The sequence below is a fragment of the Penicillium angulare genome (assembly GCF_028827245.1).
Source record: "Penicillium angulare strain IBT 27051 chromosome Unknown utg000007l_segment0_segment0, whole genome shotgun sequence".
Taxonomy (NCBI): Eukaryota; Fungi; Ascomycota; class Eurotiomycetes; order Eurotiales; family Aspergillaceae; genus Penicillium; species Penicillium angulare.
In genome coordinates, this window is record NW_026623166.1 from 240,770 (window position 1) to 267,706 (window position 26,937).

Genomic DNA, 26,937 nt, shown 5'->3' on the forward strand with positions numbered 1-26,937 from the left:
AACTTTTGTTCTGTCGCTGACATTGCTTCCGTCATCCTGATATAACCTGAACCTGTGACCGCCAATAACCATGGATTTCGATCATCTTGCTGAAAAGAAACAGGAGCAGAAAGCCGCTGTCTGGCTGAATCGTTGGTCGGGTCCACGGCCAGAAATCTCGTCCATGCAAATTGCTGAGAGACATCGACCAGGTAAACCTGTATCTGCATGTCTATGGAAAGTCGGTGCTTTTGATATTTGCTATCGGGTCCGATATGATACGGGACCTCATGTTATTGTCCCTTTCGCTTCTCTTAGACGCGCTATTTGCCGCAGGGAAAAAGCCCAAATTGAAGTTGCAACCATGAAGTGGATACGTCATAACACTTCTATCCCTGTTCCTGAAGGTTGTGGCTCCGGGATTTGCTGGGAAGGCCCGTATATTGTTATGGCATTTCTTGAAGGAAGGCCATTGTCGGAGATGCTTCGGGGATTCTTCTTTGGCGGGACGACCGGTCCTGAACCCACAAATAAATAATCTCAAACCCAAGAGGGCCTACAGCAAAATGGCTTCATATATACTCGAGCTTTATCAGCATGAATTTGATTCCATTGGTGCACTTGAGTAAAAAGAAGGCAGTTTCTTCATCACTCGACGACCACTCACCTTCAACATAAATGAATTGATGGCGTCTGCGGATTTACTGAGAGAAGTTTTCCCTTCAAATAGCTTTAAATCGGCGACATAATATTTTCAAACGCTTGATATGCAACATCTTTTTCCATCTTCGATTACAACAACAAGATGCTGTTAGCAGCAAGGAAGATTGCCAGAGGAAATTTATCGCTCGCTGTCTGTTTTTAGAGATTACAAAAAGTTTTTGCGATGAGCGTCCTCAAGGGCCATTTCGATTATATTGTGACGACTTCCGTCCTTCAAATGTGCTCGTAGATATCGCTACTGAGCGTGTCTTGGGTGACATTGACTAGGAGTTCACATATGCCGCACCTGCTGAGTTTACATGGGTAGCTCCCTGGTGGCTCTTGCTGCAAAGTCCGGAGAACTGGTAGAATAATCTCGATCAGTTTCTGATTCGCTACGTACCATTTCATGCTTTTCTGGAAATTCTTTGCGACCATGAAAACAAACTAATTGAACAACAATGTCTCTCAGGGTCACAGCGTCTGGCTCCCAGCATGAAAGATTCCATAAATTCTGGGTTATTTTGGACCTGCTTAGCAGCAAGATACAGCTCCACATTCGACAAAATTTATTGGAAATTTATCGACCATTGGTACTATGGAACCTTTAATACACTGGATGACCGTCTTCAACTTTTGAGCGAAGAACAGCGACAAGAAATGAGAGAACTCGTGAAGCTCAAGACTGACAAGTGCGCAGGAGATCAAGAAAGTTTTTGCGACCACTATCCAATTGATGAGCTGCTTGAATTATGATTTATGAAGATTTGGTTCCACTTCGATTTAATAGTGGAATTTCTCTGACTTACTATCTGAGAACATTGACCAGTAAGCACATAGTGTCAGAGCTACGTCTTCTTGAGTGTCTCGCGAGATCACTTTTTCATTTACCGTGACTTTCTATAGTATATCCGCAGCCTGCTTGAATCACGTCAATTGACCTTTAGATATGCTATTCGGATTGCTCGACCACTAGAAGGCTTTCTGGACCGCGTTAGGACTTGTCTTCGACACCATCCTCAGAGTAATAAGTCGGTGAGTCACGCCCGCACTTGGAGGCACGCGTCTTACATAAGTCCAAGTAATGAACCCGATTTCGATCCATGGTGTAGATAAAAGAAGGTCGGATAATTCAATTCGAATGTGCGGTTGTTGCTGTTCTTTGACTGCGGATATATCCAAGCCTGTTTCCTGAAATAGCCGGCAACAGCCGGACCGGCTTGCTAGCTCAGCTCGACGCATCCATCCTCAATAGACACCAGAAGCGTGTCCAAATAACCAGCAACTATCGGCCTGAGTACTATAGGAGGCAGGTAGACTTTATATTTAATCAATTTGTTCATTTAATGAGTTATTTTCGATCGCGCGGTATCGTCAAATCATAGTCAAAGACTCCCTATGTACACATCCACATCCTGACAAAAAGAGAAATAGAGCATTTAAGCCTTCTCAGGATTCTTAAAATGACGCTTCAGTGGCGTCCAGCTGTGGTCATTGTATTCCTCCTGCACCTTCTGGCACGTCTTCAACCCCCATTCAGAAACACCAACCATGAGAGAACTGTAGAATATTAGAACCAAGAAAGCAATTCAGCAATCCAGCAACTGCAATGAAGAACATACCTTTCAAACATAAACGCCATACTTCCCTCTCCAACCTTAGCAGGTTCAAGCTCCGCATTACTAGCACCCTCAAATGCAGAAGAGTCCGGACCATGAGCGCTCATAACATTGTGCAAGCTAGCTCCAGCCGGTTGAAATCCACCCCCAGTCTTAGCATCGTAGTTACCAGCAATTAAACCCATGAACTCAGACATGGTATTTCGGTGATACCAGGGTGGACGGAAGGTATTTTCAGCGACCAACCAACGAGGAGGAAAGATGACAAAGTCGGCAATAGCAGTACCGACATGATCAGATGGCCCGGTTAAGACTGTAAAAATTGAAGGATCGGGATGATCAAATGAGATAGAGCCGATGGTATTAAAGCGGCCGAGATCATATTTGTAGGGATAATAGTTTCCATGCCAAGCGACAACATCGAATGGGGTATGATTCTGGCGGGCGGAGTAGAGGGAGTTGGCAAATTTGCTGTACAGTTTGTATTCGGCTGGTTCTTCTTCGTCATCGAATGAGGCGACTGGGGCTTGGAAGTCGCGCGCATTAGCTAGACAGTTGGAGCCGATGGGGCCCAGCTCAGGAAGCTCGTAGTGGCCTTGGTAAAGCTCGCAGATGTAACCGCGAACTGGACCGTCGGGGAGTGTAACGCGGTATCTGAATTTTATTAGTACTGAATAGCTTTTTTTTTGTTGAGTTGTCTAGAGGGAATGGGAAAGTAATACCGAACTCCGCGAGGAATCACGCAAATCTCATTCGGGCGCAGAATAATGCGGCCCAATTCCGTTTGGATATCCAACACGCCATGCTGGGGAACAATAAGGAAATCCCCATCAGCAGAATAAAAGGCCTCTTTACCCATATCCTTGCCAACAGCATAAAGTAAAATTCCCAATCCTTGCTTTAAAGTCGGGTCACCAGCACCCGAAACCAAATGCAAACCATGGACCCAGTCAACCTTCTCATCGAAATCGAACGGGTTCCATCGAAGCTGGTTAGGGATATGGTGTAACTTGTGTGTCTCGGTAGTCATGCGGGTATGATATGAGTCCTGTTCCTCAGCAACGAAGCTCTCATGCGCCGCAGCTGGAATAACACGATAAACCCATGTCTGCTTGTTCTCACGACGGGGTGCTGTGAATGCTGTGCCCGAGAGCTTCTCCGTATACAAACCATACGGAGCTTTCTGTGGCGAATTTTGGCCAATTGGCAAAGCTCCCTTGATAGCTTCCGACCTGGAAAAAAAGATTTAAATTAAACATGACCTCTCTCTCTATCAAAATAAGCAGAGATTGAATAAAACTCACTCGTGATACGAGTCAAAGCCAGTCTGGTAGGTGTATGGATCCGGATGGGCGAAGTTAGTAACAGGCATGATGGGCGAATATGTGCTAAGATCCAAGATCCAAGATCGATAAGATGGACAGAACGAGACTTTGTATCCGGCTCGCGACCGAGGTGCAACTGCCTTACAGGAATTGCGTAACTCCAGCTCCGCGATTATCCCCATGACCCTCACAGTTCAATTCCGCACCCCGCATCCAAGCGGGTGCGGAGCCATTCCGCACAAGCCGGAATGCAATATCGAGCGGACAGTTAAGTTGGCCAAGCTCGCAGAATAGAGAACATTTTAATTTCTGCATCTCTCAATCCAATCACAGCATAACCAATTCATCATGGCTTCGTGGTTTCAAATCCCCAAGAACTCGCCCTTCTCACTGGCAAATATCCCATTCGGTATCATCTCGTCTCAATCCGCATCTAAAGTCAAAGTCCCCGCCATTGCGATCGGTGACCACGCCTTGAACCTTAGCAGCTTCGCGTCATCCGGAGGCTTTTCACAACTTCCCACAATTCAACGGCACCTAGCTGTCTTCAACGAGCCAACGCTCAATGCTTTTGCAGAGCTAGGCCGACCAGTGCACCGCCAAGTGCGCGAGTATCTGCAGAATGTCTTCAGCGCCGATACCAAGTATCCCCAGATTCTGAAAGACAACACCGAGCTGCAGAAACAGGCTCTCCTCCCACTTTCACAGGTTACAAACCATGTCCCAATGCAGATTGGCGATTACACCGATTTCTACGCTGGAAAGAACCACGCGTATAACATCGGAGTTCTCTTCCGCGGACACGACAACGCCCTGCAACCCAACTACACCCATCTACCAGTTGCTTACCACGGACGTGCTTCATCTGTCGTTCCCTCCGGTACACCGCTGCACCGACCCAGCGGCCAAATTCTAGCCAACCCAACTGCCGATCCCAAGGTCCCAATCTTCTCCCCCTGCAAGCGTCTCGACATCGAGCTCGAACTAGCAGCATTCATCAGCAAACCCAACGACCTCGGTAAACCCGTCTCCATCGACGAAGCCGAAGATCACATCTTCGGCCTTGTCCTGATGAACGACTGGTCCGCCCGCGACATTCAGGCATGGGAATACGTTCCGCTAGGCCCCTTCAACGCGAAGAACTTTGGCACAACAATCACTCCCTGGGTCGTTCTTCTCGATGCCCTCGAGCCATTCCGAGCAGCCGGTCTCGAGCCTGGAAACCGCGAAGGACTCCTTCCCTATCTGCGGGAGAGGCGCGCCGAAAACGCCTACGAGATTCCACTTGATGTCGAACTTACCAACAAGGGTGGACAACCTACTCAAATTTCTCGGAGCAATGCTCGTAATCTGCTTTATTCTTTCCCTCAGATGGTTGCTCACCATACAGTTACCGGGTGTAACTTGCGAACTGGTGATCTGCTTGGCTCGGGTACTATTTCTGGAACTGAGCCTAAGAGCCAGGGTAGTCTTTTAGAGCAGACTAATGGTAAGACACCATTGAAATTGGCAGATGGCTCTGAGAGAATGTTCCTGGAGGATGGAGATACTATTGTTTTGCGGGGTGTTGCAGGTACCGAGGGCAACTATGTTGGTTTTGGTGATTGTGTTGGCACAATTCTGCCCCCTGTATCTCACTCTCACTAGAACAAAGGGGGTGCAAGAGAAAAGATAAATGGAATGAAACGGAATGTTAAATTGACGACTACCTAGCTTGAATGATAAATCGATTGATACACTGAATCACCACGAAGATACAGTCCCTGAACGTGCTTCACTGAAACCTATCCCCTCAAACCCTCAACTCAACAGGCGTATCATCCTGATTCCTCCAATGCCCCAAAGCCACAGCCTCCACCCCCTCCAACCTCCTAACAATCCCCTCCGTAACCGGAAACGCTCCCAAATCAACACCCACCCTCTCCGCCCCCCAAGCAGCAGGAATAAGACAAATATCCGCAACACAAACAGTATCACCAACACTAAACCTCCCCGCGGAATTCTTCACAAGCACCTCATAAGCCTCAAGACCCTGCTCAATCAACTCCCTAGACCACTCCGCTCTATCAGCACCTAGTACCCCAACACGCTTGAGGATCCTAAGGTTCGTAACAGGTTGCACGTCGCAGGCGATAATAGAGGCTAACGTGCGGGCTTGGGCTCTCATTTCTGGATCAGAAGGGAGGAGAGCGGGGCCTGTAGATTTGAATACTTCATCGATGTATTCGAGTGCTGCGAGAGATTGGGTTATGGTGATGGGGTCTTGAGTGCCGTGCTGGATTATTAAGGCTGGGACTAGGCCGGAGGGGTTGATTGCTTTGTGTGATGGGGATGATTGTTCGTCTTTGAGGAGATTGACGAATACGGGGGTGAATGGGATTCCTTTGAGATGGAGTGCGATGCGGAGTCGGGCTGAGCATGAGGAACGGAAATAGGTGTATAGAGTTACGGTGGACATGGTTGGGATGAGATGAGATGAGATGTAGCTGTGAAGATGTGAATGAAGATACTATTGTTTTCCAGGAATAAGAATATGTAAATAATGACTAGGTACACATCTTCATTATAATGTCAACTGACATTGGTATTATTGTTACTCTCGGGCCTATGGTGCCGTCCATCCATGAAACCTTGATGCATATAGTCACCGCGGAATCAGTCCCGCTGTCGGAATCCCCATGCTAAATACCGTCGCTTTCCGTCGTTGATCGTCATGGACCCACTCAACGCGGGGTCCGGTCTCGACTTGTTGGCTTTCTTTGTTTGGCTAAGATCAACTTGGATGACAATTCTTTAAATGGATATTTGTATTGGTCGATCTTTTAAGTCTGGACTACAGTGCGAAATGCAAGCTTCGAATCCATATGCTTCATCTAATCTACCTATACTGGTGCTTTGGTGCTTTGGTGTGCACTGCTATTCTGAAGCACCCCAAGCTCGATCGTGATGTGAAATGTGAAATCATCTTCAGACTGATGTATTTATGACCAAAAAGGAAAGAAAGGGAAAATGCATATACACATAATATAATAATGAATGCTAAATCAAGCAAATGAAACGCCCGCCTGGGGTGTGGAATGAAAGGGATGAAGTCTGGCAAAAAGAAGAAAGGTCCATCGCGTTGTTTCCGCCTCTTTAACGGCAAGGATTTGTTCGTGTTCATCGGCCATGTTCCAGACTTGGCACGATGACTGGCCCATACTTGACTACATTGGCATAGGCCCCTTCTCCCTGTACCATGAAGTCTGCTGCCAAACTCAGCTTCGATTGTGAGCCTTGTGTGGCACCCGCAGGGCTGAAAGGAGTTGAAGGTACAACATCCGGGTCATAAGCCACGATAGCGACATAATTTCGACGAGCCATGAGTTTACGGTGCTCGCGAGCCTGACCATTGATATCATTCTGAAAGATCTCCATCATGTCTTCTTTCGTGTCGGTGGGTTGAGACGACGATCTGTGTCCATTCGCCGGAACGTACAAGGGCTTACTGCTATTGTGCAGAAGTTTAACAACGTAGGACGGTGGTGGAGTATTGACAGACGGCGATGCAATCAGCTGGTACATAGTCTTGTGATCAGACGGTTGGCTTGGATCGTGAACAAGACCAGCACCGCAGACATTAACAGACCCAGAGAGGAAAGTCATGCGGAGAGATTTTTGGTGAGCGATTCCCTGCAGAGTGCGAATCAAGTATGTCCGTTCGAGGTCTTTGGATTCATGAGTCCATTGGTCGCGTAACTCATCCATCATATCGAATTCTCCAAAAGGACTCAAGATACTGCCCATGAGACCAGACTTTCCAACAGCACGCTTCACAGAATCAAAGCCAGAGCCGACAAAATCCTTGGCTCCTACCACACCAGCGACCGAGCTAGTGACCTTACCTAGCAAATTATAAGTCCCAGTCACAGCCCGCTTGCCGGTAGCGACGGTTTGGGCGATGTGTTCAGCGGTCTCCAATCTTGGGTATATAAGAGGTACTGCTACCATCCATAGACAATGCTGGACACTGGGAGGTAGCATTGCCACTTTGGGGAAGATACCTTGGTATGTGGGACCAGCCATCACTTGATGGGGGTTGCGCTCCGAACGACAATCCGGGCCAACCACAACCACACCAGGGCCGAGATATTTGACAAAGTGCCAGCCAGTTCCAGTGATTGTGAATAGGTCAGTATCATTGTTAGCATTGCGAAGAATGTCCAGCGTTGTGTGATGCTGAAACAACAGATACATCTCGATCCCAATCCGCCCAATGTTCTTGAACATGTTTGAAAATTGCATGTGATCGGGATATGAGCCAAAGCCGTCGAATCTAGGAGTTAAAAACGATTAGTTTTGATATTACTCAAAGTTTGAATTTTCTTCACTCACATATCATGGTCATCGATTTGGCAGATATAGGGAATCTGTGCAAATGACTCCCGTAGGTATGGCTGGTCAAAGTGGCTAGTATAGTAGTGGAAGTATGCGTGAGAGACATCCTGCTGGTTTGCAGCTGTCCAAGGCGCATTCTTTCTGGCTTCTTTCCCACTGATAGCTAGCCACTGCTTCAGACAAGCAATCTCTTTCCACATTCTATCTGCATAAATCTGCCCTCCGAGACACAGTTGGGCGTGGAAGCCACCTATCTCATTGTGCTTTTGCATGATATCTTTCCATACGAAACCGACACCTCCCAGGCGAGCTCGCTCGTTGGCATTGACATTTACCGAGAAGTCGTTCCCAGATGTTGCAATAAAGCGCCAGTTGGTCTCATGTCTGCCTGCGACAAGGAACTCGTAACGGGTACAACCAAGATGCGAAGTGATGGCATAGGTCCATTTTGCTGGACTCATATCATCCATTTGAATATCCACCTCGTACTTGTAGAATGTCCATCTTTGATGAGCCGCGATATTATTGCCCTTCAATTGTCTCGGGTTTGGAGACAAATCAGCGCTCTGGTGAAGATGTATCGTTGGAGGCTGGGCGGAATCAGTCACAAGGAGAATGGAGCCCATCCAAATTCCACGCTCAATGTCCATATTGGTGTAGCGTAGATAAGGACCGAAGTAAACACCATTTGTGGGAGCTGTCTTGTATAAGTCTACCCCACTGCTGGGTGGTGGTCCAGAGAATCCTGTAAGGGGAGACTGGAGGCTCTCAAAGCCAGGAGTCATAGGCATCCCTGGAGAAGCCATGGGTTTACTGAATGCCGACAGCCCAGGGGAAGCTAATGCCGATAGACCAGGCGAGGCTAACGGGTGGCTACTGAACACACTTCCAACGGGTGACATAGGCGTTTCGTTCATATTCAAGGGAGTAGGTCCCTTTGGAAATTCCCACTGCGTCGATTGTGTTGTCAAATGAATGTAATAGTACTGGCCAGAACTTGGATCCATGTGGGCCATCCAGCCCTCTGGGAGGGGCGGCGGGGACGCTGGTGGAAGTGCAGAAGATGGTCCAGGAGACATAACCTGCTGGTGCACGATCTGTTGGTGTACGGGATGTCCATTTGGTACAGCGCTTTGAGGGGATTGTCCCGATTGAGGCTGCTGCCGAGGATCATTGGCAAATGCAGGATGGTCTTGTGGTGAGACTGATGGGGCAGAAGAGGCAGTCGCAGAATTGGCAGAGTGAGATTGATTCATAAATGCGGGATGGCCTGCCATGGCTGTCCCAGCAGCGGCTCCGGCAGCAGGTCCAGCAGGTCCAGCAGGTCCAGCAACTACATTACTCTGCTTTTCCGCTGGATAGTTGTTTGCCGGTGCGGCACCTGGGATGGTCGAATAAGCAGGTGGTGGCGAGGAGCTCAAATTCATCCGGTCCATATCTTGCTCAAGCGCATTGGTTGGAATGGGGGACTGCTGTTGTGGCTGTGGCTGGGCCTGCGGTGGTGACTGTTGTCTATACTGAGGCTGGGTCTGCTGCTGTGACTGAGCAGGTGGAGGTGTGGGGTAGGATTGCGGCTGTGGTGGCGGGCTACTGTATGCGGGATGTACTGGATGGACTGGAGTTTGCTGCTCTTCACCAGCTACATCTGCACCTTGATATACTGTAGGTGGGCCGTGTGGTTGAGTACCAGGCTGCTCGGTGGGCGTCCATGGCCTCCTTGGAGCAGGTTGCTGCTGCTGAACAGGCTGCTGTCCAGAATACTGTGCTGCGCGTGACTGTGCCGCGAGACTCTGCGTTTGCAGACTAGTAAGTGTCCCAGTACCAGCGATTCCAGATGCAGCATAGCGGGCTTCGATATCCGAGCCAGGCTGCTGACCTGGGCCCACCACGGGTGTTTCTGGTGGGGGTGGAGAGCCACGCTGAGCGCGAGTGGTGGAAGTCGAACTAATTCGATTGATTCCACCCGACTGCGGGGGCTGAAGTGTAGAAGGTGGCCGAGCAGACGAGGGACGTGAATTTGTGCGCTGAGGAGGTGGGAAGTATTGTTGGCGAAAGTCGTACTGTGATTGCGGCCTCTCCGACGGAGCATTGCCCACAGGAGCAGGAGGAGCAGCGGAGGTGATCTGTGGAGGGCGAGGGTATTGTCTAGCTGCGAGAGATTCTAGAGTTGGCGAATCTGCGCCGGGGGACTCTGGCAGTGGCTTTGGCGCATTTCCACGCCGTTCTGCCAGGGTTGCGACTCGAGGCTCGCGACTATCTCGCGGGCGCAAAGCCGGGGGGTAATCAGCGGGGCTCACAGAGCCGGAGCTGATGGGCGGGGACCCATATCTATGAGGGTCGGCGGGCCACCCATCATTAGAAGAGGAAGTGCGCATTTGAAGACGAGGTCTGTCATCTGGGTAAGGTAGCGGAACGTTTGGTGGGCTAGCAGGGGATGCTGAAGACGCTGAGTCTCTTTTGTTGATTCGCAGTGGTCCAATCCGTGATGAATCGCCTGGCCTGCTGGGAGGGTTGTTCATGAACAACTCCTCGTCGGGGTGAATACCACGACTATCGCCGGGATTCATTCTGCAGGGGAGGGGCAAGACGATCTTGGGGCGGATTGAGAGGTGCAGGATGCAAGAAGCCGAATATTTATTCCAGGGTATTTTTAACCATTCCTGATCACAGGGCTAAGCGCCGAGCTTGCTGTGATTGTCCTTCAGCAGCAGCAGTAGAGCGGGGCATGATGGGTGAGGGGTTGTGATTCGCTGTCTCAGAGGGGTAGCACATCCTGGGCGCTTCGAGTACAGAAGGCACCATCATTACGGCCCAATGCCAGAAGGTTGCTGGACATCCACATGAAATGAAACAAGAGGTTTTCTGGGAAATCAGGAGAAAATAGAGAAAAAAATCCCGTTTATTATTGCAACTTTGTACAAACTATGGACATTGTTGGTCCACACATTCATTAATCCTTGGGACGTGCTCGGGAAAGGCTCCACATTGACACCTGAGGCTGCCTATCACTCTCTTTATGGACCAAAGCGGAGCAATATGTAGTAACCACACCATCTGGTTGGCGTTTAGTGTGTAATTTTGAAGTATGGCCCAATCTAATCTATGGTGATTTTTTTATGGGAGCAAAAAGATAAGCAGAAGAAGATGGACCTCAGGCTTCCGTTATGTCTTTCGAAGATGAAGATGGACGGAATCGATATGTTTTTGGAGAGAATCTTTACTCGAACAAATTTTTCCATATCCGGGGTGTTCAGAGTGGAGGGTATTTCCAAGATGGAGGGAATCGACATCATTAATATTCTTTAGAAAATCATTTTTGCCATATGACTTTCTACATTCGGGGTATTCACAAGGATATTCCTTTTGGTTTGTACCCGTCATATCCAATGACTAGTACCTGGGTAATAGACACATTTGCGTCTCCTCCCCTCTCGAAAACCATCAACATCATTATCTTTGTACTATGTACTATGTACTCTGTATATATTTTGATATCATGATAGATTCAATTTAGAATCCAATATTTCACTCTTTATGTATAAGAGCTATATAAAAGAAGTGCATGTAGTAGGGGAGTCTACGCAGCTTGACTGCACTCTAGATCGGTCAAATCAAAAGGTTTCCACTATCCTCTCCCCTTGAAAAAACATTCACTTTGTAAGACATCTCAACTTTTCAAAAATGTAGAATGGGGTATAGTTCCTGATGGAATTTGATTGGCCGATATTCATCATGTCATGTGACCACGAGCCCGAGGCTTGGCAGATCCAACTGGGCTAGACGCTGGAAGTACCATCATCAACATTTGCGCATCATCACATAATGGCATCATTTCGATTGCAAGGATTGCGCTCGACTCTGAGAACCCAGTCAGGTCCCCTGCGCTACCAGCAGCGCCGATGGGCTCAGGTTCACGATGTCCGCTTTCTTGCTTCGCACCATGACCCCAAGCATGTATTGGACAAATATCAGTCCAAGCTCAATGAGAAGGCTAAGCAGTGAGTTTTGGAAAATACAAAATAAGACAAAACGAGCGCTGACATTCAATTCTTCCAATACAGCGAGGGCCACGAGTCTGTCGACTCCTTAAAAGAGGCCTACAGCGATAAAATCCACGAGATGCGCCGCGAAGCCTCAACAGCAACCACCCCAGAGCCCGAGACCAAACCCCCCGGTCAAGAAGCCCCAATCACCCACGCCGCAAGAAAAGCGACCGGAAAGGCAAGCCCCATCAAGCCTCTCAGCACATACCTAGACGTCGAGAAGATCCGTGAGCTGCCCGCCAAGGAAATCGAGGCCCTCTGGCGTCTTCGCTTCGCCAACAACCCGACGGCTATCTGCGCCGCCATTCCCCTCGAAACATACCACCGCATTATGAGAGCTGCTCGCGAGAACCCACAATTTGTCCTGCCACTCCCCCGGCCCACCGGCGAAGAACAGGAAGAAACCACAGCTGAGATCCACTTTCTGCAATGGGCATTCCACCCGCCAGCAGAGCCAAGCGCAACTGTCTCCCCATCAGGGCAGACGGTTAACAACCACGTCTCCACTTGTATCTTCACACCTCTCGGCGCGTTCAAGATGCATGGCTCTTTCGCTCAGCCGCATACAACTATTACACACTATTTGGATTTGGCGGATACGAAGGGTCTCGTCCTGATGCATGGACAGGTTGTACCCGATCGAGGTGTTTCGACCACTGAGGCCACTTGGCTTGTTAGCTGTGTGCAGCGTTTCTACGACTTTGATGGACAGGCGAGTGGTCGAAAGAGCGAGCTTGTTCGCATGTTCACTCGGGGAGATGTCGAGAACTTCAAGGTTGAGGAGCTCATGGAGGAGTCGGAGAGAATTCAGTAGATTCTTTATACGACGACCTGTACTATATGTTAAATTATACCTGTATAATGGTTCAGAATTTCCTGCCCATAGATTCAAATGCTAAGCAATCTCTTTCATTCTATATCCCAACCATCATTAGGATGGTAAGTGCTTTCTAACTAAACATAATTCACTCATAACCTCTTTTCATAGATGGGTAATTAATTATGGTTAAGCATGCGATGCGCTGTTACATTGGAACTCTTTGACTCAAGCTTTAAGGCCACTCGTTATCGGTTCTGCAACGCGGGCTCAAAGCTTCGACTCCTTCTTTCCGGTGACATTTGCGACTTCTTCTCCCGACAAGAGGAAATCCGGGTACTGCAGGTTACCAATGCCACCTGATGTGCGCCAATTTGCACCGTCGACTGTAAAATATCAGTAATCTATATCGACAATGAAAGAATACTGCTGTGGAACTTACCAACAAGTGTCTGGCCACTAACGTAGCTACCAGAATCGGAGAAGAGATACACAGTAGCATCGGCGATGTCCCGCACATGTCCCACGCGGCCTAGAGGCTGAGACCTGGTGTATGCCTTCTTGACGTCTGTTGGAAGAAGACGACCCAATCCCTATCCAAGTAGTTAGATTCTGCTGTTATCGTATGGATATTTCAAGTTAAAGAAACTGACCTCAGTAGACTCGATAGGACCAGGAGCAATGATATTAGATGTCAAACCACGAGGACCGTACTCAACAGCAACAGAGTTGGATAAAGAGTCAATACCGGCCTTAGCGACAGAGACATGAGCCTGAAATGGCATGCCGCGGTAGTGAAGGGTAGCGCTAACAAAAATGATTCTACCACCGGTGCCGGACGGCGATGGGTCAACTGAAGGAAATATTAGCCAACTATGGTCGCGGGGCTCTCATGTAAATTGGCGGGTCAACTTACGAGTCTCAGAGTCAACTCTATGCTTCTTGCCCGACTCCATCAAATAAGGCAAAGTAGCCTTAAGTGTATTGTACGAGCCCAGGATGTCAATATCCATAACAGACTTGAACGCATTGACAGATAATTGCTCAATAGAAGCGAGAAAATTACCCGCAGCTCCAGCACTGTATCAAAATGTCAGAAATAGATACTCCACTCAAATCGTAGGTAGGTTGAGATACATCACAAAATCAATAGCGCCGAGCTCCTTCACACAACGCTCAGCAGCATCCTTCAGGCTGTCGAACTTGCGAACATCCACAGAGCCAATACCAATGACCTTGGCATTGGGACGAATGGAGGCAATCTCCTTTGCGACTCGCTCGGTTTTCTCTACATTGCGACCGATAATACACGCATTAGCACCAAGATGCACTAATGCGCGAACCTGGGCACTACAGATGGTGCCAGCACCGCCTGTACAGAAGACGACTTTGTTTTCTGTTCTGGTGTCAGCAGGGTGATTCGGGCATATTATAATATCATCTAACAAAGAAATCGGATATTCAATACCGAAGATGCCATCTTTCCAGATATCGCTCATATATTCAGTCTTTGAGGGGGCCATGATGATTATGGTATTGCTGATAGTGACTTTTGGGAGTTGAAAAGGGAGAATATGGACGATGAGAAGGTGGAGCTGGTAGCAATGGGGCCAAGTGAAGATGACGATGATGATATGTGAGCTCCTTTTGGGGGCAGAAGATATGTACATCACACCGTCGGATTTTCCCCACAGCCACAGATGAGCCTCGGCTCGACCGGCATTGGCCTGAAGCACAGTTATGCTGATGCATAATCAACTCCGTCTATTAGGCTCTACGAAGTATATTGGGAATTATCACAATTTATGTGAACTTAACTCAAATCCACCAGATTGTTTTGTTATTTGAAACTAAATAAATTGACTGTTAATAGGTAGCAGGGTGGCGATAGCTACCTCATGCTGTATGTATGCCCTGGGGAACAAAGAATATACGTAGAATATGGCGATAGATAGTATAATATGACAGCCAATTTAATCAGCGCTTATCTTCAATATTAACGCGAAAATACTCTGTTGTAATGAATAGAGACGCACGACATCTGGATGAACTTGAAGAACTTGTAGGCGCTGATTGGCCCAGGCCAAGACTGGCGTCACTTCCGCCCAAGTGATTTTTTCTTCCTCATCATCAACAATCTTGCGCCAGCTTCTTTCCCACATACAAAACCCGAGTTACACGACTTTTCGAAAGCTAGAAGCACACAACCAAACTTTCAATCGTCATGGCGTGCCCAATAACCGTCACCAAGTTCGTTGGCACCGTGTCTCTTGGCCTGCTGACGGTAAGTGCAACTTACCAACGACAACGGCCTCTGACGCGCTGCGCCAGGCCACGCAAATAACCACGGGAACTAACAAATCAAATAATGACTATAGGGCCTATCCTACTCGACTGCCTCAATCACCATTCCCGCCCTAAAGCTCCTCCCCACCGCATCCACCGCATCGCGCTGCCTCAATGAAGTCAAGCGCCTAAACCGCAAACACGCACTGCGTCTATCCAGCCTAACCAACACCTGTCTTCTATTCGCATATACCATCTCCTCTCCTCGACGAAAACACCCCTACATGGTCTGGATGTATGTCGCGTCAACATTGAGCTCGTACGGTTTAGACTTTTTCTTCAACCGCCATATTGGATTCAGGAACTGGGCCCTTATCACCATTGAAGATACCACGGGTTTGAGTCTTGGCGCGCAATCGCAAGCCAAAAAAGATGAGGATATCGTCATGATTGAAGACGAGGATGAGAATGTCAATGGAGAGAGTGTTCAGCGTGAGATGGACCGAGAGCGTCGGTTGCAGCGTGCGCGTACCTGGCTGGCTGGGATTGCTTTCTCAATGGGCATTGTCGGACTGTGGGGAGACAAGAGATGAATTATTTGATCGTTTTTAAATGAACATAGCTAGGCTGGTACTGGTTTTATTTCTTAATTTTGGTGCTGGGGGCGAAGCTGGAGTACTTGATCGCATTCGGCTCATGAGTGATTATCACTTGAATTTGCCTATGATCGCGAGCTGCTGGCTTATTCTGATCGACTGTTGAATTTTGTTTTTTATTCAACGACTTCTTTATCTTGTTATCTTAATATTTCCCGGGTATTGCTTACCATGTACATTGAATTCAACCCAACCATGATACATTCCACTACTTACTTAATGTCCTCAACTTGAAGTTCAAATTCTTTCGTACGATCCTTGTCAATATCATCATCTACTTACTGGCATACAGGTTTCTACATCAGCAATCGATAACATCATCTCTGCACCCTGCGTAAGGCGCAGGTGGGGGGCGGGGATACCCCCGGTATAAACCCCAACAGCTCTTTTAGGTACTCAGGCCCAAGCTTAAGTCATGAGAGCTCATCCGTACTCACCCCTCAGCCGGTGCAAAATCCGCAAAACCCATTAAATCCGTTATATTTCATTGCATAACATGGAATTAAATACATAATATAGCATACTAAGAGCGAATCCAGGCCTTTAATGCATAGAACTCGGTAGTATGTGGTACACGGGGCTACCGACGTCGGGAATAACAATTATTATACTCACCAATAGCAATGCAGGAATAGCAATAAGCTTATGTACATCTGTTCAGCTCCCCATAAGCAATGCCATGGCCATGGGCCCATGGCTCACTAAAGTCTTAGTTCGACTTACGTGCATCGTATCAGATTCCACCTGCAGTGGAGTGAGTCTTACATCGGATCCGACTCTTATGGCGCCGGATCCGGTTTTTGTGTTTAGTAAACCATAGTTCATATAACTATTCAGCCCTGGAGGCGCTCTGCGTCGATCCTCAATAAGACGGGCCTACAGCCCTGACATAAAACAGCATCTACTCTCAACTCCGAGCTCTCAGCTCTAATACTTTCTTTCCCATGTATGCCCACCTATTACTACTGATTCCAATTCTCTGGATCAGCTTCCAAGTTCTTCTAAAGCTCAGCAAAGCCATATTTTCCCCTCTCAAAGATATACCAGGTCCATTTTGGACACGATTCACTTCATTATGGTACTTTAATCAAGTTCGCCGTGGAAAGTTTGAGCAGATTAACCTACGCCTTCATGAAAAGTACGGTCCGATAGTCCGCATTTCTCCTGATCAGTATAGCATTAGTGATATTTCTGCTATCCAGACTGTTTATGCGGCGGGTTCCAAGTTTCCCAAGTCAGCTTGGTATGATGGTTGGAGACCCCCTCATCAGTGGACAGTGTTCGCAGATAGGGATATGAAAAGAAATGGTTCGTCGGGATCTCTGCTGTTTGAAACCACTCTTGTATTGCCAGTTGATTAACTTGTTGAGTAGCCGACACGAGAAGACAATTTGCAAGCTTATATGCTATGAGCTCGGTTGTTAACTATGAGCCATTCGCGGATCGCTGCATTGACATCTTCTTCCAGAGATTAGACGAATTTGCAAGTCACAAGAAGTCTTTAAATCTGGGCCACTGGTTTCAATACTACGCATTCGACGTTATTGGAGACATCACATTTGGTCATAGATTTGGTAAAACATTTTCCCTATATTATACATTTAACCTCAGAGAGCAACGAAGATACTATAGGATTTGAAGTCTGACATTTTGTTCTAGGTTTCCTGGACCACGGAAAAGACATTGACAATGCAATGAATGCCATCCACAAGATCATGATCTATAGCACCCTCATCGGTATCTATCCCGAATGGCACTCAACGCTCTTTGCACTTATGAGCAAAATCAAGTCGAGTGGTGCTGCAGGTAGAAATTTTATTGGAAAATTTGTTCAAGAGAAGATCGGCCTCATTCGAAAAGAACGGAGTGACAATAAAAAGCGCGATCAGACTGGCCCAGAAAGCTTCATGATCAAAATGATGCATGCTCGCGAACAAAATCCAAATAAAGTGACCGAATACCACCTCGCTCTAATGGGACAATTAAACGTCGGTGCTGGATCTGACACCACAGCCAGCAGCCTGTCAGGAATAATGTGGTATCTGATACAAAACCCCGAGGCACTACGTAAATTACGCGAAGAGATCGATGAATTTACCCAACAAGGCCGTTGCAGCCATGCAATCACATTTAAGGAGACTCAAGAGATGCCGTATCTGCAAGCTGTCATCAAAGAAGCTCTGCGCATGCATGCAGCCACGGGATTACCCATGTGGAGAGAGGTCCCTGCAGGGGGAGCAAAGATCAGTGGTCGGTTTTTCCCAGCGGGTACAGTCGTTGGTGTCAATTCTTGGGTTACGCATTACGATGAAAAGGTGTTTCCCAATGCGACGACATTTTCACCTGAGCGTTGGCTCGAGGCGGAATCCGAACCAGAGAGAATGAAGGACATGAACCAGATGTACATGCCGGTAAGATCGGGAGACGGATATAAGCATATTTACTTCGGAATTTCTTTCTATTTCGACGATTGCAATAATCCGCTAACCTATTCACTTTGAACAGTTTGGTTTGGGCTCAAGAACCTGTATTGGGAAACATATCTCTATTCTGGAGATGTCCAAGTTGATCCCGCGGTTGGCACGCGATTATGATTTAACTTCGTTACGAGCGACCATGAACACAGAGAATTATTGGTTTGTTAAACCCACTGATTTTGAGGTGGTTGTCTCTCCTCGGAGCAGGGATTGAATGGGGTTTGGGGATTTTAGTGCAGGTTCCAAGGTTACTTATGATTTGTGGGAGATTGTAGTATAAACTTGAAGGTGCAGATGTTTATATTAACCTGGGGCCCCCACAATGTAGTACTAGTATATAGTAGCGAGACCCTTTGGTACTTCAAGTTGAATTTGAAAATGGTAGCAACCCTTTACACCAAACCTGACTAAACTAAATTCGAGACTCTAGATCGATAGGTCTTATTAACCTTTCAAAGATCCATAATTAATCCTTCACACTCGAATCGACTCATCATGTAATGTATGTCCTTTCATAGTTGAATAAGATCGACGTGGGCCCGTGCAAAGAGTGCAAACCCGCGCCCGTGCGCCCGTCACACTCCAAAACGCCCCATTCATCATCTTTATCGTACCCCATGTCACTCCATGTCCATATGAAAAAAAACCATGTCCATTGATCTCCTGCATCCATGAATTGTGGTGCAAGCAGATCGAGATCCTGATCCAATCACGTCTCGCAGATTCGGTGAGTGCCGAGAGCCTCATTTCCCTCAGCTCCTTTCCCTCTTTAGCTCTCTCTTCTCCCCCCCCATATACGGGTTCCCTCCACTCTCCTCATTCCCTCTCCGGTAATGTTCGGCTGGCATTTATTGATTTGATGAGCTTCTTTACCAGCACCGCTTCTATGACTTACGATTCACCCCCGGCTTTATTCCCATAGCTCCCGACGATCAACGCTGCTGGGCAACTTGACGACTGGACACGACGATCATTTGAATTCACCATCCCCAAGTATTCAACCTTACTATTCTCCTACATCTCCCAGCCGGACCGTCTCTGCGATAGCTTCTTTCCACCGGGTCATGCTTGAGCAGTGACTTCAGCCCATTGCTGCGCCCGTCCCTTTTTTTCACAACACCCGCCCTCGCCCCTCCCCGCTCATTTACCCATCGCGACGTATCCTGTGCCAGATCCTCCGCCCCCTCCAAGACCCGGGACATTGATTAGATCCCAACCACACCCTCATACTTGATCCTTTAGCTTCTGGTCTGATAAAACCGCCGTGTCTCTTCTGTGATCTGTGATCTGCGCTCAAGTCTTCCGGATCAAGCTCCGCATCCAGGTGACGACTTTAACCTCGTAGATCCCACCCACACATTAAAGATTCTCCCTTCTACTCCCTCTCACGAACCCAAGAACACTTACGACGATTAATGGTGAGCTACGACGAGCCGTCGCGATCCCCTTGAATCCAGTTGGCTTCGGCTTGATCGTGTCCTCGCAGAGGTATTCGACTAAGTCTTAGACCAGCCATGCCCGCCCGCGAGCATGAACAGAGCGATCGGCATGGGTCCGAAAGCTCCTATGTATCGCAGGAGACTGTGCGAAATCACGAGGAATCCCGACGGCATCTGACAAAATCGTCATCAAATGGTCGTGATACCGAGCCTTTCCCAGGCACTCTAATGACCCGGTAAGCCTCGCCTCTCGTTGTAAAGCTCTTATGTGAATCAAGGCTACTTGATAGGCCGTGTTGATTATGTGAACCTTCCTAACATACTGATATTACCTAGATCCGGATCCTCATCACAAGCTCCAAAGATCGACTGGCGATCACCTGAATGGTCATGGAGTTCACCGGATATTTCACCTACCGAAGAGCGCAAGGGATCTGGTTTCAGTAATCATCGAAAAGCACTTGCAGTGCTTGGTGCGGGCGACGACTATAAGCAGTCATACAATTCGAGTCCGCAACCCCCACCTATAAACCCCGACCCTTCTAGTGGCGATCAACTCGAGACAATTGCCCCATGGGTCACAACGTCAGGATCAGAGGGGCCTGGAACCTTTCTCAACGATAATTCCGAATATGAAGCGTCCCCAGCATCAGCCACATTTCGTCCGACGACGGGACGGACATTTTCAAGCGAGCCGGCGGAATTGGATTATAACCGGGATAATCGGAGACCTTCAACTGCGAGCATGACTAGCAGTCAAGGGTCCAAGAAGTCATGGAGAAAGAAGTCCAAAGCGCTGTTTGGAGATGATCACATAGCTTCTGACGAGATTGAAGAGAATCCTCCTAGCAGGCGAGGAGGGCCTATCGACCAATTGAAAGCTCGTGAGCGTGCAAACTCAGATGGATCAGATCCGTCACAGCGGCCTTCAAGGCCTCGAGCTGAAACACCGTTACCTTCAAGTGACATAACTCCTTGGGTCTATCAGAGTTTTGATGATATTACACACCATGGTGAAGCACCTGTGCGTCCTGTACCCATTGGGCCTGATGGTCAGCGCATTCCATCCCGTGCTCAACCCCGTTCTGGAACCCGAGATTCTTCTCGACGACCTGGTGGCCACCGTCACTCTCGCAGTAAAGAGGAGAAACCGACGCTTGCAGGTGACCTGGCTGGATACCATCGTCCCTCTGCTGGTCATGATGATTTTGCTTTAGGACTCAAACCCTCAAACGACAACTACCTAAATTCCTCCACTGCTATGAGCTCAACGACTAATCTTGGTGATCGGTCTACGAGTCCGACGCCAAGTGTGCAAAGTGCTATTTACCGTGAGAGTGGTCAAAGCTCTCCAGGTGGACATCATAACAAACGTGGCATTCTCAACAGGATTCGGCATCTCAAACCGGGATCTCACAAACCGAATGAAAAGCCCAAACGTGACCAATCTCCGAATCGAAAAAGACAGCCCAGCATCGAAGGAACTGTCACCCCACGTCATCTCGAGTCTGCGGACTCGGACCGAAAGAAGGAATCCGGCAAGGGTCTTGGGATTGGTGCACGGAAATTTCCCCGACGCGCATTTACTAATCCTGATAAAGATGGCTCTCAGCCTCAAGATCGGGAGCATTTCTTCCCTTTGGATACCGACATGGAAGATCTGCATGATATTGTTCGTTCCTCAATAAATGGCCAGATCAGACGGGGTACGGATGGTGCGGCTACGCCGTACGAAGATCCCAATGGGCCAGAAAACCAGCAATTCGGTCCGAACGGTGATGGTTGGGCCGCACCCGACAGTTGGCAGGTGAAGAAACCGCCTGATGTTGATTTAGAGGCCCCAGAAGATTCACCGCAACCCACTGCGGGTCTTCGTGAGCGTGATGGGGCTTCTTACTTCATTCGAGTATTCCGGATAGACCATACCTTTGCGACCCTCTCAGCCGGCGTGGAAGCTACTGTTGCTGAAATTCTTTTCATGCTTGGACGCAAATCATTTTTATCTGATCATCTTAATAATTATGAGATTGTTCTTCGGAAGAATGACTTGTCACGGCAGCTTGATCACAAAGAGAAGCCCATCTTAATGCAAAAGCAACTACTGGAGAAGGTTGGCTATACGGACAAAGATCGGATAGAGGACATTGGTCGCGAGGACCACAGTTATCTTTGCCGACTCATCTTCCTGCCCACGAAATTGAGTGGCTACACGAGCTTGGAGGCAGATCCTGGTTTCAACAAGATGCAGAAATTCAGCCACGTTGATCTTCAAGGCCGAAGCCTTGTTACCATACCAATCACACTTTACAAGAAAGCCTCAGAGATCATTTCTCTTAATCTTTCCAGAAATCTCTCGCTGGACGTGCCAAAGGACTTCATTCAAAGTTGCATTAATCTGCGAGAGATCAAATTCATTGGCAACGAGGCTTCATATCTCCCTACGAGCTTCAGCTTGGCTGGCCGATTGACCTATCTTGATATTTCCAACAACTTCATAGGGCAATTGGATCATGCACGCCTAGACCGGCTCACAGGACTTGTGAGCATCAAAATGGCCAACAATCAATTGACGGCGCTGCCGAGCTATTTCGCCAACTTCCAATCTCTTCGAAGCTTGAACATGTCCTCGAACAGTTTCAAGGTTTTCCCAGAGTTTCTCTGTGAGCTTAAGAGCCTAGTTGATCTGGACATCAGCTTCAACGGTATTGAGGCGCTTCCCAATCTTGGCCGAATGACTACGCTTGAACGTCTTTGGATGACGAACAACAATATCAGTGGACCACTGGACGAGTCATTCCGAAACCTCGTGAACCTAAAGGAAATTGATGGACGATTCAATACGATCTCGAACATTGACAGTCTCTCTCGCCTTCCGCGGTTAGAGCAGGTGTTCTTTGGTCATAACTTGATATCTAAGTTCAAAGGAGCCTTCCCGAAACTCCGCAGTTTGCATCTCGACCACAATCCCCTGACCCAGTTCGATATTGATGCGCCCATGCCGACGCTCTCTTCTTTGAATCTAGCATCCGCCAAGCTCTCCCAGTTCCGTGATGGGATGTATGAGAACATGCCCCATGTCTCAAAGCTGATCCTGGATAAGAACCATCTTTCCTCAGTTTCCGTGCAAATTGGGAAATTACGGCGATTGGAACATTTCAGTATCATTAAGAATCCACTGTCTTCTTTGCCTGCGACAATCGGATGCTTGACGGAACTCAAAGATCTTAACTTAAGAGAGTGCAACTTGAAGTCTTTGCCCGAGGAAATCTGGCATTGTACAAAGCTAGAGACACTGAATGTCTCCACTAATTTGCTCACCACATTCCCGAAGCATGGTGCAGCGGTCCCTACCGTTCCTGGTGAACCGGCACCGACACCTGTTTCGACGCCCGGAGTGGGAGTGAACCCTAGCTACGAGGAACTGGGTCCTCTCAATGAAGTGGATTCCCGCCGTACCAGTGAAACCTTAGGTCCACTGGAGTCGTCCAGCTCGACTCCACCTGGATCATATCGAAATCCGTCCATCGTTCCATCTGTTGGCCAATCCCGGAAAATTTCAACTGCCTCGCGATCAGCACATACAGAAGGGAGCTCTGCCTCTCGTAAAGATTCCAATTTCTCCCAACAGGGAATGTATGTGACATTTGCAGGCTCTCTTAGAAACCTCTATCTGGCTGATAACCGGTTGGATGATGATGTTTTCCGTGAGCTGGTTCGCCTTCCAGAGCTGCGTATTGTCAACCTTTCACATAACGAGCTAGCCGAAGTGCTCCCGGGCGTCCTTAGAAGATGGCCGTACATCTCTGAGCTCTACCTATCTGGCAATGAGTTAACTTCGCTTCCATCCGATGACCTGGAAGAGATCAACAATCTCAAGGTTCTCCATCTGAATGCAAACCGCTTCCAAGTTCTTCCAGCGGAGCTGTGCAAAGTCAGCAAGCTTTCCATTCTCGACGTTGGAAGCAATGGCTTGAAGTACAACGTATCCAACTGGCCCTACGACTGGAACTGGAACTGGAATCGAAGCTTGAAGTACTTGAACTTCTCGGGAAACAAACGCCTGGAGATCAAACCTAACATCACGTCCTTGGGCTTGCCCTCTGCGAATGGAACCGACCTCACCGACTTCACCTCCTTGACGCACCTACGCGTTCTGGGTTTGATGGATGTGACTCTCACAATCCCCACCATCCCAGAAGAGACAGAGGACCGCCGTGTGAGAACTTCTGCTTCATTAGCTGGATCTCTCGCATATGGCATGGCAGATACACTCGGCCGGACCGAGCATTTGTCTATCATTGATATGATTGTCCCACGTCTCAAGCCAGACAACGTCGAGACTCTAGTCGGTATGTTCGATGGCCAGACATTGTCAACCGGAGGCTCTCGGGTTGCAAAGTATTTGCATGAGAATTTCACTCCTACCTTCTCCCATGAGCTCAAAAAGCTCCAACGGGACCAGGGTGAAACCCCTCTTGACGCCCTAAGGCGAGCTTTCCTCGCGCTAAATAAGAATATGGCCGGATCCGCCTACAGATCGATTGACGACCGTGAGCTTCGACAGTATCACCGTGGTTCCAATGCGTCTAAACAGCTCAACCAAGATGACATTCAATCTGGCGGTGTTGCAACCGTTCTATATTTGAACAACATGGAGCTATACGCTGCCAATGTTGGTGATGCCCAAGCGATTCTAGTGAAGTCAGATGGTTCTTTCCGGTATCTCACAAAGGTCCACGACCCTGCTGAAGCATCCGAGCGAGCTCGCATCCGCGCCGCTGGTGGATTTGTTTCTCGAAATGGCAAGCTTAACGATTTGCTTACTGTTTCAAGATGCTTTGGCCACTTCCCGATGATGCCTTCCGTCATTGCAGCTCCTTCGACCATGCACACCACCTTGACAGAACAAGATGAGATGATCATCATTGCTTCAAAGGAACTGTGGGATTACGTTACTCCTGAGTTGGTTGTGGACATCACTCGAACAGTGTACCCGGATCTCATGTTTGCATCCCAGAAGCTCCGAGATCTGGCCATTTCTTTTGGTTCTACCAACAAGCTGATGGTAATGATCCTTGGAGTCAGTGAGCTTCAAAAGAGACAAAAGAAATGGCCACGTCCGAGTGTCTCCTTGGGTCCTTCGGCGTTCCCAGAGGAGCAAATTATTCCAACGAGTAAACTTCGAAAGAAGCCCCGAGATGTTCCTGGCGATTCCCGTCTGGCACGATTCGATTTCGTTGATGCTCCTATTGGTGAACTAGCCATCATTTTTACTGATATCAAGAAATCGACTGGACTCTGGGAATCCTGTCCTGATGCCATGCGTTCGGCTATTCAAATACACAACGACATTCTTCGACGACAACTTGGTATCATTGGTGGCTATGAAGTCAAGACTGAAGGTGATGCTTTCATGGTAGCCTTTGCTACTACCACAGCTGCATTGCTATGGTGCTTCAATTGTCAGAACCAACTGCTTGAAGCTGAGTGGCCTACCGAGATCCTCGAGCAACCGCAATGTCAAACTGTGCTTGATATTGAGAACAACGTCATTTTCCGTGGTCTCTCAGTCCGCATGGGAGGTCACTGGGGCGAGCCAGTTTGTGAGAAGGACCCAGTAACCAACCGCATGGATTACTTTGGTCCAATGGTCAATCGAGCATCTCGAGTTTCTGCCGTCGCCGATGGTGGTCAGATCTTCCTCTCTTCTGACTTCATGAGCGATATTCAACGTAATTTGGAGGTCTTTGCCGACACCGAACGCTCCGCATCTAGCAACTCAACTGATAGTCATCCCAGAATGGATAGTCTTGGCCACAACATCCGTCGCGAGTTACAACAACTCAACAGCCAAGGATTCGTGATTAAAGACCAGGGTGAAAGGAAGCTCAAAGGTCTTGAGAATCCCGAGCCTCTATACCTTGTCTATCCCCATTCGCTTGCTGGTCGCCTGGCTGCTCTTGAAGAAGCCAATGATACCAGTGGTCCCGCCAGGCCGAAGCCAGGATCAGAACTGGAGTTGAAGACTGAAGTCATCTGGCGCCTGTGGGAGGTCACCTTACGATTGGAACGCCTCTGCGGGGCTCTGGAGAACCCTGAGAACCCACAGCTTAGAGAACCTAATGTTGCCCTATTCAACATGGTCAAGAACCACGGAGGTGAACTCAACGATTCAACGGTGATTAGTTTGGTTGACCAACAGGTCACTCGAATTGAGGTCAGTACTCCCCCTATCTTAGTCATTCTTATCCTTATTGTTTCTTCGAAACTAACTCACTTCGCAGGCCACCGTAAATACTCTAGCTGTCAGACACATGATGCGTCCATTCAAACCAGGCGATCGCCTCCAAGACCACGCCGTCCCCATGGGCGACGTAATGCAACAACTCCAAACCCAAATGGCAGAATACCGCGCCCTAAAAGAACAAATGGCCATAGAAGCTGCCGGAATATCCGTCAGCACACCACCGCAGTTCGGCCGCAATCCATCAAATACCTCCGTCGGTGTTGATAGCAACACCACATCCGCCTCCTCTTCCTTCCTCCACATCCCCGGAGCAGCTGACACACCTCGCTCCTTCGATCTTGCACGCAACATGCATTGATTATAATCAAAGGCTATGTTCGCGTTTCACCTTCACGTCTTAATTAATTCTTCTTCTATTGGGCCATTTCGCTTATTTGGGGGATTTTGTTCTATGGCCATATTTTTGCTCGGCGTTATCGGGGTGGTAGGATTTCTCACAGCTTTATCGAAGCATAGGACAAGGAGCCATGGTGCTTATCTTTTTGTTTCTACCTTGCTTAGCCCCCCTTGTTCTGTGTATCTTGTACTCTTCAACCCTTGGGGTGTGTATCTCGCAGTCTGTGAATAATATTCTACATATGATATAATAGAATGTAGCTTGCTAGTACATTCCATTCTATGAGTAATTTACTATACTCACCCCGATAAATAATGCTACTCGTTGCCAGAAACCGTGGGGTTTAAATACGCGTTTAACATCATAGCACGCTACACGTCTTTCCAATAGTTTTTTCAGACATCAGTCTAATCTTCTCTCGTCATACCTTCACCAAGGTAAATCTAGAGCCTTAAATAATATCACATCTCTTCTATTGCAATTGAAAACGCACTGTAAGGCGCCTTGAGAAGCATATGTAGGTTGCCGTGATGGTACTGAAATAACATTCGATTTAGTAAAGCCGACGCCGCT

At 48.1% G+C, this 26,937-nt stretch overlaps 10 protein-coding genes across 10 annotated transcripts; 6 read left to right on the plus strand and 4 right to left on the minus strand.

Annotated features, from left to right (window-relative positions):
* Positions 1-70: 70 nt before the first annotated feature.
* Positions 71-517, plus strand: N7478_009357 (uncharacterized protein; the record flags this gene model as incomplete). Its single annotated transcript, XM_056925571.1, has 1 exon — positions 71-517. The coding sequence occupies one exon, from the start codon at positions 71-73 to the stop codon at positions 515-517; it is 447 nt and encodes a 148-aa protein (XP_056774941.1).
* Positions 518-2,120: 1,603 nt separating this feature from the next.
* Positions 2,121-3,672, minus strand: hmgA (putative homogentisate 1,2-dioxygenase (HmgA); the record flags this gene model as incomplete). The annotated part of the gene is made up of 4 exons (XM_056925572.1): positions 2,121-2,241; positions 2,304-2,954; positions 3,023-3,532; positions 3,605-3,672. 4 exons carry the CDS (start codon positions 3,670-3,672, stop codon positions 2,121-2,123), a joined length of 1,350 nt encoding a protein of 449 aa, XP_056774942.1.
* Positions 3,673-3,973: 301 nt separating this feature from the next.
* On the plus strand, positions 3,974-5,272 carry fahA (fumarylacetoacetate hydrolase FahA; the record flags this gene model as incomplete). The annotated part of the gene is made up of 1 exon (XM_056925573.1): positions 3,974-5,272. One exon carries the CDS (start codon positions 3,974-3,976, stop codon positions 5,270-5,272), a length of 1,299 nt encoding a protein of 432 aa, XP_056774943.1.
* Positions 5,273-5,417: 145 nt separating this feature from the next.
* maiA (maleylacetoacetate isomerase MaiA) lies at positions 5,418-6,083 on the minus strand (the record flags this gene model as incomplete). Its single annotated transcript, XM_056925574.1, has 1 exon — positions 5,418-6,083. The coding sequence occupies one exon, from the start codon at positions 6,081-6,083 to the stop codon at positions 5,418-5,420; it is 666 nt and encodes a 221-aa protein (XP_056774944.1).
* A 701-nt stretch (positions 6,084-6,784) lies between these two features.
* Positions 6,785-10,569, minus strand: N7478_009361 (WW domain protein; the record flags this gene model as incomplete). Its single annotated transcript, XM_056925575.1, has 2 exons — positions 6,785-7,940; positions 8,000-10,569. 2 exons carry the CDS (start codon positions 10,567-10,569, stop codon positions 6,785-6,787), a joined length of 3,726 nt encoding a protein of 1,241 aa, XP_056774945.1.
* Positions 10,570-11,824: 1,255 nt separating this feature from the next.
* Positions 11,825-12,859, plus strand: N7478_009362 (ATP11 family protein; the record flags this gene model as incomplete). Its single annotated transcript, XM_056925576.1, has 2 exons — positions 11,825-12,000; positions 12,064-12,859. The coding sequence occupies 2 exons, from the start codon at positions 11,825-11,827 to the stop codon at positions 12,857-12,859; spliced, it is 972 nt and encodes a 323-aa protein (XP_056774946.1).
* A 273-nt stretch (positions 12,860-13,132) lies between these two features.
* Positions 13,133-14,385, minus strand: N7478_009363 (SDR family oxidoreductase; the record flags this gene model as incomplete). The annotated part of the gene is made up of 6 exons (XM_056925577.1): positions 13,133-13,248; positions 13,305-13,455; positions 13,516-13,715; positions 13,779-13,942; positions 14,000-14,258; positions 14,331-14,385. 6 exons carry the CDS (start codon positions 14,383-14,385, stop codon positions 13,133-13,135), a joined length of 945 nt encoding a protein of 314 aa, XP_056774947.1.
* A 701-nt stretch (positions 14,386-15,086) lies between these two features.
* On the plus strand, positions 15,087-15,741 carry N7478_009364 (uncharacterized protein; the record flags this gene model as incomplete). The annotated part of the gene is made up of 2 exons (XM_056925578.1): positions 15,087-15,146; positions 15,241-15,741. 2 exons carry the CDS (start codon positions 15,087-15,089, stop codon positions 15,739-15,741), a joined length of 561 nt encoding a protein of 186 aa, XP_056774948.1.
* Positions 15,742-17,212: 1,471 nt separating this feature from the next.
* Positions 17,213-18,495, plus strand: N7478_009365 (cytochrome P450; the record flags this gene model as incomplete). The annotated part of the gene is made up of 3 exons (XM_056925579.1): positions 17,213-17,378; positions 17,464-18,215; positions 18,310-18,495. The coding sequence occupies 3 exons, from the start codon at positions 17,213-17,215 to the stop codon at positions 18,493-18,495; spliced, it is 1,104 nt and encodes a 367-aa protein (XP_056774949.1).
* A 1,300-nt stretch (positions 18,496-19,795) lies between these two features.
* On the plus strand, positions 19,796-26,325 carry acyA (adenylate cyclase acyA; the record flags this gene model as incomplete). The annotated part of the gene is made up of 3 exons (XM_056925580.1): positions 19,796-19,956; positions 20,057-25,937; positions 26,005-26,325. 3 exons carry the CDS (start codon positions 19,796-19,798, stop codon positions 26,323-26,325), a joined length of 6,363 nt encoding a protein of 2,120 aa, XP_056774950.1.
* Positions 26,326-26,937: the final 612 nt, after the last annotated feature.